Raw genomic sequence first — 9,579 nt, forward strand, 5'->3', positions numbered from 1 at the left:
TAATGTGCAACAATAGGTCTCAATCTTTTATGACAGGGTTAACGTGACCACTCAACAACTCCTTGACTCTCAGGAACCACTAACGAAGAAGGATCTGACAACAATTAAAGAGCTAATTGAAGAATTTTCCAAGCACTCAAGGGAGTATCACACCCTTGCGAAGACACGACAAGAGGATACAAAAGTGGCAATGCAGCTTCTAAAGATTTGGCAGCGGTAATGGAAAAGCTAGAGTCCATGGACCGAACAATGACAAAGATGGATCGGTCTTTGGTCCATTCACGTAATTCAAGTTAGGTGTGACAATTGTGGTGGACCACACTTAACCAAGGAATGTGACCTCGACGAGAATGGAAATCGAAAGGTTCAAGCTTGCTATTTGAGTGGGGATAGGTACAATAAGGATTGGAAGAAACCAAAGAAGGAGTGATTGACATAGGATGAATATAAAAAGGAAAAAGAGAAAAATATAGGCAACAAGGGTGCAAGTTTTATGAAAAGGAGCAACCGGATCCCGAAAAAAATAACTACTTTGAAGCAATGCTTGCTCGAATTACAGCTATATCTGAGAAGAGGCATGATGATACTGATGTCATCCTTAGAAATCAGCAAGCCTTGATATGTAACATCAAACTACAAATCGCTTTTCAGTCCAAAACTTGTGTCATGATTGGTCAGAACCAGAAAGGCCCAAACAGCTTAAGCCCAAATCGCTTTTCAACCCAAAATGCTTTTCATCCCAAAACTAAACCTGTAGACCAAAGCCTTATACTCCTAACCTCGAATTTTCATTCCTTTAAGGTCCAAACCATATATTTCAAATCTCGATACTTTTTTTTTACTAAATTAAAGTGCACCATTCCAAAATAAGAAACGTCCTCAAATTGGATGTTACAACTCTCCCTCGCTTAAACTGGATTTCGTCCTCGAAATCCGTCTCAGTTAGAATATCGAAAAACAGCTCTATACACAATCCATATTCTTCCTCCAACCACTTTATAAAATCAATGCATCCATAAAAGATTCACGAAACCACTTGGAACCTAGCCAATGCCAATAAGACAACCCAATTACTTAAAAGTACTCAACTGCAACAACTACCTTTCTCCCACCAATGGTATGAACCATCTCCTAGTGAAAACCACTCAAAATGGGAACTCCCATAATTTCAAATACAAGCCAACTCCATCGATACACTTCACAAGATCAGGAACCCATTAATCTGAAACTCCAAAACATGCAAAAAGACAGACCACCATCCACCCGACATACCCACCCTAGTCTCTGACTAGGAATACCACCAAACCAATTTGAAACGAACACTCAAAACATTTTGCTCATAAAATTCAACCAATCCCAGTCTGGAATTGATGCCCAAAAGACCTCAAATGCACACTTGACTTACTGACAAGTCATCATTATCCCTATGCTCCCATGAGCATAACAATGGTCAATCCAAAATCTTGTGTGGCCTCAAAACTCTCATATCAGCACAGGTGCACATTAACATACTACTTATAGATTTATTATTAATGAATATAAATTTACCACATGAGCATCCATCATGAGAATAAAATAGGGTAGTTCGTAAAATAATTGTGCGCGTTTAACTCACAAATCACAAATTACTTGTAACGCCTGTGTTTCTAGGCTAAACATTAATTTAATGGTGTAATAGTTAGGTTCAACAATTATAACCTACTTTGAAATAATAAATAGGAATTATTTGAATATTATGTGATTTTATGTGCCTTATACTTAACTATAAGATATAATAAGTTAAGAATAAAAATAAGCGTCAAAAATAAAATAATAGATAGGTCCAATATCTATGAAGAAAGTTGTAGTGGTCGGGACAAGGATTCCATAGATATAAATAACGCCGAAATCCGAGTTATAACGAAGAAGTTATGACATATTGAAGTTTCGCGTCAAAACTGGCACGACACCAGGAATCGTAAAAAGTGAGTTTATGATAAAATACTTTTTAGACTTAGGGGTCTAAATGAAAGTTGTATAGTATGTCTGCACCTACGCGTGGATATAAAGAACGTCTAAAACGGAGTTCGTTTGCAAAAGTTATGGCCTTCCGAAGATGTAGCTGTCTGAGAGCATGACACGTGTCAGAAACCCTAATCTGATTGGACTCACGACGTGAGCCTCTTTTCTCACGACATGAGGAGTCAAAACGCTACATTTCGAGGCTAGAAGTCTATGGAAACGATAACTCAAAAGCTCACGACATGAGCAATGAATTCTCACGACGTGAGGAGTCAAACAGACACTATTCAAGCCTAGAACGCAGATGGCGAAGCTACGAGGTGATTCAGCCATGGCTCACGACGTGAGCAATGAATTCTCACGACGTGAATGGGCCGAAATCAACCTATAAATAGCAAGTTCGACCTCATTCACTTCTTACACCAAATCTTCTTTCTTTCTCTCATTTGCTGAAGGCATAGTGCGTCCCGAGCCCGACGATCACGAACCGTTGACCGTTTTTAGTTAGATTCTATCAACTCACTCTATTAAGGTGAGTGCATAGTTACTTTCATCTTACACATAGATATGAAGTATTTTATATAAATTACATGCTATATGTGCATATTATATGTATATTTTTTATTTATGTTAGATGAACACTATTATACATGTTTTAAAGGATTTAAACTGTATATGTATTTTATATCTACAATATGTTGGGGTAAAACATGGACAGATGAAATAGTTGGTGTGTGATGAAATAAAATGATGAAAGGCCTCGATGTTGTTGTTGTTGATCCAGTCATCTAGCAGAGTATAGATGACGACCACGAACTTTTCTAAACAGTCTAGTCGAACGCTAGCAGGCCCGCAACCTGTAGGTGTTTGTGAACGATGTGTTCACTGGTGTACTCTATCCCCCTCATGGTTTCCTTACGAACATTTATTGTTGAGGAACCCCCTTAGCAGTGGTGTCCATCCCGATGATAATCCTTAGGCTAGGTCCCTTATGATAGGTGTTTTAGGGACATAAAGTGAGGATAACGGGAATGGGTAATCGGGTTATTGTTGGTTGATGAAATTAATAAATTTATATATTATGGGTTGAAAACCCTATGTGCTCGCCAGGCTCCCAAGCCTGACTCACTCAGTTTTCTCGTATACAAGTAGTGGAAAAAGGGCACAAGAGTGATGATTTTATGAGAGATCAATGAATTATAGGCCACTAGAATAAATAGATAATATAATGCTTATGTTTATGTTTATGCTTTCGATCTGTATTAACAATGATATCGCAATGTTTTTAATATAATACATTTCTACGGAAATGCTTTGATAAATTCTTTATCATATTTTTTGGAACAAATTCGCAATATATTTTTTTAAAAATATACTCTGATTTTCAAATAAAGCATAAACAAATCGGTCTTTTCTGGCCGAGAATTTGGGGATGTCACATTACTTGCGTGTGTATTTACTAGAAAAAACATTAATGTCGTTAATTTGTGATGAAAATATGTGGGTTTAGTGATTAGTTGCTTATGTTTTTCCAAAAGATGGTTATGAGTTGGTAAGAGGCACCCATATACGTTCATTTTAATGAATAACTCAAATAAAAAAAAAAGGTTATTGACATAAAAGTCCTTAAGTTTTTTAAAATTTGTCGGTTTTGTTATTGTGATGATTTTTGGTGTGTTAATGCCTAATATTTTGGAATATTTCAGTCACCCTTACCCACAACAGATCACCACTACCATAATCCACACTAGGGTTTACTACCAGAAACAACCACCATTATCTGTCACCACAAACCTGGAAATCACCACCACTACTACAACCACAAACCTGGAAAGTATACACACAAATATGCCTCCACCACCACAACATATTAAAATCTTTAAATCGCCACCTCCACCACAACCCTATGAAAATGAAAGGACAAAGCAGAGATGGCGACGACTAGGGTTTACGAGGAACACAGATGTTAGGGACTGTAGGGAAATCGAAAGTGAAAGATAAAGGGGTTTTTGATTTTCTGATAATGGGAAACGGGTGACGTATGTAACTCCTATGGTCGGAAGACATTGGTGGTTGGTGGGTTTGATGGCGAAGGGAAGGCGGTTCCTCCAGTGTGTCCAGATCTAAAAGTAGAAAGGCTTTTCGGTTTTTCAGTGGATAAAAAGGGTGACTTAGGTAGCTCCGGTGGTCAGAAGACAATGATGGCTTGTAGGGCTTGATTGTGGTTGAAAGGTAGTTCCACCGGTGTGCACAAATCCAAAAATGGCGTGGGGGAGGGGGAGGTAAGAACCAAGTGGGTGGTGATTTGTTGTAGGTAGGGATGAGATTTAGAACCGGAAAACTAGACCAGAACCGGAACCGTTAGAATTGGAATATATAGAACCGGTTCCGGGTTTAAAAATTGGTTTTATCCGATTTCCGGGTAATCCGGATTTAGGTCCATCGGGTCCGGGTAAACCGGGTCTAAAATCCGGAACCGGTTTTTGGAACCGGAACCACTTTTAGGGCCGGAACTAGTTTTTTGTTAAACGTTTAAACGATGCATATCTCATTCGTTTCAACTCCGATTGACATACGTTTTTTTTTCCAACATGTAGTTTAGAGTTTGTACATGATTTTAGACTATAAATTTGTCATATTTAGTTTTATATTCATTGACTTACAATCCCTCAAAGTCAATATATCAAAGTTGGAAGTTTTTAATTTTTCAGTTTTTTTGTATTCGGTGAAAGTTTTAAAACATGCATATCTAATTCGTTTGAAATCGGATTGACATGTGGTGTTTTCCAACTTGTAGTTTACAGTTTGTACATGCTTTTAGACTATAATTTTGTCATTTTTGGTTTAACAATCAATGATTTACAGTCCTCTGAAAATTTTCAGCTATTTGTTTTTGTAATTTGTATTATGTGAAAATGTTAACACATGCATATCACATTCGTTTAAAGTCGGATTGACATGCGGTTTTTTCTAGAGTTTATTTTAGAGTTTGTACATGATTTTAGACTATAATTTTGTTAATTTTGGTTTCATATTCAATGAGTTACAATCCCCCAAAGTTGGGATATCAATATGAAAATTTTCAAAGTTCAACTCACTAAGTAGTAAGTAATTACCACAAAATTCCGGTTTTTCTGGGTTTTCCGGTTCTAAACCCACTTTATCCGGTTCCAACCTACCCACTTTGATGTTTCCGGATTTTTCGGTTCTAAACTCACTTTACCCGGAACCATACCCGGAACAGAACCGGAACTGACTCCTATATACCGGTCCGGTTTCTGGTTCTACAAAATCCCATTAACCGGTTCCGGATTTTCCGGATCCGGGTCCATCTGGTCCGGGTTTGGACCCACTTTCATCCCTAGTTGTAGGTCAAAAATGACTTAAGGCCAAAAATAAACAAATCTTCCAAAATATTAAGTATTAATGCACAAAAAATCGTTACAAAAACAAAATCGACAACACTAGAAATATGTAAAGAACTTTTACGACAATAACAAAAAAATTACTAATTTAGTGTATATCAGTTACCCACATCAATATAAGTGTAAAACGATCCATGGACCAAAATGGTTAAAAAATTATTTAAGGAAAAATTGTTAAAAGTTATTCGAAATGGACAAAATCCGTAATTTTCAAAAATATCTAAAACTTCAATTTACCAATTTACCCTCTTATTTGTATTTCCAGTTTTAAATAATTTTCCATGTTTTAACGAGGAAAAAGGGAAAACCCGTCAATTTTCGCAAAATATAAAATAGAAAAATGGTTTTTTTTTAATACAAAATTCTCCTTTATTTCTTCCTCACATTCAATTCTTTTTCTTTTTATGTTAAAATACTTAGAAGAATCCCATATAAACAAATAACCAATTCATACAAAATATGAAGGGTTATATTTGAATAAAAATCTAAAACTTTACTAATTTTATTTTATTAAAAAAATAAACGTAACTAAAAATTCAAAAACGAGTCATTTCGTAGATAAAACGTATAAATGTAGTGGAAATTTCCACTCCTGGCATTGTTTGCCATGCGAAGCTTATTATATGTTGGCCATGGAAGTGGGAAGCTATAAAGAAAAGGCACCCCGCCCATGAATGAATGTTTATGTTCTCTCATCACGCGCACTCCATTCAACCATCTTTCACCCAACACGCTTTCTCTTTTCCCCTTTCCCCAATTAGGGTTTTTAACTGTTCCGAATTTGACTTTTGGTAGACGCAGATCCGAGTGATCTACAGTATTTGATCTGGACAGATGTTAATTCGTGACAAAGATGATCATAAATTATCATATTTGATAACCTCACGTTTTCCTCATGATTTCAGAATCCGATCTTCATAAATTATGTTGGGTTTTCGTGATTGTTTAGGTGAGGAGTAGCAGATATTTAGTGATTCGGCAGAAGATTTACGAGATTATCAATTTCAGTATGCCGTTTAGTTGGAAGAAGAAAACTAGGTGCACGAGGTTTTCGCAATTGGTCGCCGATCATCTTCAATCGCCGAAACGCGGTGGCTCTCTTGTTGTGGAAACCGGTTTCCCAACGTCTCTTATTGATCTCTACGTCAGGAATCGCGGTCGTTTTCATAAATCCTCGGCGAAGAAACAGAGGGAAAATGATTCTCAGACTTCGTTGTCGACGTCGACGTCTTCGTCATCAGGTTTGTTCGTAGATCCCAATAATTTTTCGTCCGGTAATTCGGATTATACGAGAAGTGATGAAATTATCGAGGAGGATATTGTTGTTGAGAGTACGGTTTCGAGCGACGATAAAATCGAGATTGACAATCCTACCAAATCGGAAGTGGAAAAGAAGGATGAAATGGCAAAGTTGAATCCGATATTGGTGGCTGCATTGAAGGTTTTGTTTATGTTGGTTTTGGCGTTAGGAACAAAGAAATTTACAGTTGGGATTACATTGTCAGCTTTCCTTCTTTTCTTCCTGGAATCGGTAGTGAAACCATTGTTGTGGAGATCGAGCTCAATAAGACCTAGTTTAGATTCAAAACCTCAATTTGAATCTAACTTCCATGAAACCAAGAATATCAAAAGATCAAAGGAGAATACAACTCTTGTTGTATGCAGCGAAGTCTTGGAGATTGAAGAACAAGTAGAATTAAAGGAGGAGGTTAGATCGGAGAAAGAATTAGACGAAGTTAAAAGTGAGATTGTGATGGAAATTAGGCATAAGACTTCTCGTAGAGCTATACTGAAATCAAGAATGAAGAAACTTGTACCAAAGAAACTCCATAAGTCTTCCATTGGTTCAAAAGGCGAAATACCTTGTGGGTTCAAAGAAGAAGAAACAGTGAAATGTGTTCAAGATCTTAAACCATTACTCATCTGTAATGAATCTTCAGATTCAAAAGGTGAGACTTTGTGCGTCTTGAAGCAAGAACAGGACAAGATTGTAGAAATAGAAGGACGACCTTCATCTTCATCATTAACTTTATCAAGTGAAACTGATTGCAATGACAAAGATTTAGGAAATGGATCACAACAGAATTCTGGGTATTTGGTTCTGTGCTTGATTGTTCTAATTGGACTGATTGGAGGCCGGATTTTGGCACTTGTACTTGCATTATCATGGTGCTTGATGCTGAAGAAGGCACAATGGAGAAGTGTAAAGTTTCCCAACTCCTAATCTAGATTTGTTTTTTACAATCTTTTTTTTCTTTTTTCTTTGTGTCTAAATCTTGTTGTTCCTTACTTGTGCACAACTTTATTTAAGGAATAGAAATATACCTATAGGCTATACCATACTTGTTCGTTCGTTTCACCAAATGCATAGTACTTGTTTGCATATTGACAATGTCTGATTTTTAATCTTCAAAAGCACATAATGTAAAATGATGATATTGTATGGGTGATTTTGGTTGTGAGTGATCTTTGAAGATGAATAAGTATAATGGTGAGATATATCATATAGAAGGTATTCCAACTCCATAAATGTTCCTAAATGCTTAAAGGTACTCCATTTTGGTCCCCTCAAAAAATCCCATTTATATTAAAGTTCGGTGTTGTTATGTGATGCTATTTCTACAGCATTTTGGTGCCATTTATGTACCATTTTGTCCGCTTGTTCCCATATACTTATAGGTACTTATTTAAACCTATGAATGGTAGCATCATGTGGCCTTATTAGCTCATTTCCCTTCCAAAAAAAAAAAAAAAAAGGAGGAATGTCATGGAGGCCTACAAGGTTTATTCAAAATAGACAAATCTGGAAAGAAGGTGAAATGCTATGTTTGCATAAATATAGATCACAACAAATTTACTTGCAAGGAGTCCCCACTCCCCAAAGGATAGTAAAAGTTGTAAGAAGTTAAAAGGTAAAGGGGAAAGGTGGAGGAACAATTTGAACATGCATCTTATTCGTTACATATGTTCCCATTTATAAACATCAAACTAAATGTAACTTACACATATTTTTACTGTGGTTTGAGGCAATATGCACGCTTAGTACTTAATTTGTTGTTGTTGTTTTACTTGGATGCCCCTAGAAACCCCAATGAAACTACAAGCAAACTGAAATGTACACAATTTAGGGTTTGATTTTACATGCCATCGATTTGTTCATCATCGTTTCTGAAGGACTATCATCAATTTTTTTCCATCTTTCTCTTCTTCCAAATCAATTATAGGCAACTGCCGTTTCTTTTCAAAATATTTTCTAAAATAGTTCTTGGATTTAATTGTACATCAAAGATGGTGGTGCTTGTCCATAGGATCTAGTTTTATGGCCACATATGGTGACGATGGTGGTGGTAGTGGTGACACAGTGGTGGTACACTCTTGGGGTAGGAGGGGAGACATTAGAGGAGTGAAAAAAATAGGGGATACATGGGACATCCCTTATTTTTCAGAACTAAAAAAAACTTTTCTTTACGTTTTAAAAATCATATTATTATTGTTTGTAGAAAATCTTTATTTTTCAGAAGACCGTATAAAATAATCAAGTGTTGTCATCTTACTCTAGGAGATGATCAGACATACTTACAGTTGCATAATATGGACCCACAATTGTTGGTCATCCAAAAGGAATATTATTTGTACTTTGATACGTAATTCGTACCATCAACACCTAATAATTATACAGTATGCATGCGTATGACGTGCAATTATCCTGTTTTACGATTTTAATTATTTCTTAAATGTCTAGCCTAAATTTGTGGACGTTACAATAAACATTCAGATCACCCAAAACCAGTGGCGGAACCAGGGTTAAAGTAAAAAGGGTATCCCAATCGGGATGTACGTAGAAATTTACACCAGTAATGGCACCAATTTTTTTCACTCAACATATACTATGAGTTGCATATATTTTTTTAATGGTTACATCCAGGGTTGTTAAGATCGAAATTTTATCTTGATCATTTTTCGTTTTGTAAAATCGTAATCGTAATATCAAATCGAGATCGTAAGATCCTACCTAATAAACAAACTTTGTGCGTAATAATTGTAATTATATAGTTCGAAGAGTTAAATATTTAAAAAATAAATAACAATACATTACGTTAAAAAAAGCTATCAATTATTATAATAATATTTAGTTTTAGAAATTCATTTGTAA

General features: G+C 36.0%; 1 protein-coding gene across 1 annotated transcript; it reads left to right on the forward strand.

Annotated features, from left to right (window-relative positions):
* Window positions 1-6,010: 6,010 nt before the first annotated feature.
* Window positions 6,011-7,761, forward strand: LOC111907517 (uncharacterized). The gene has a single exon (XM_023903321.3). The coding sequence runs from the start codon at window positions 6,436-6,438 to the stop codon at window positions 7,648-7,650; it is 1,215 nt and encodes a 404-aa protein (XP_023759089.1). The 5' UTR covers window positions 6,011-6,435; the 3' UTR covers window positions 7,651-7,761.
* Window positions 7,762-9,579: the final 1,818 nt, after the last annotated feature.

This window comes from Lactuca sativa, chromosome 9 (assembly GCF_002870075.4).
Source record: "Lactuca sativa cultivar Salinas chromosome 9, Lsat_Salinas_v11, whole genome shotgun sequence".
Taxonomy (NCBI): Eukaryota; Viridiplantae; Streptophyta; class Magnoliopsida; order Asterales; family Asteraceae; genus Lactuca; species Lactuca sativa.

What these genes read in the sequence shown, in the direction of transcription:
- LOC111907517 (XM_023903321.3), top strand. Translation starts at nt 6,436, where the DNA reads ATGCCGTTTAGTTGGAAGAAGAAAACTAGGTGCACGAGGTTTTCGCAA.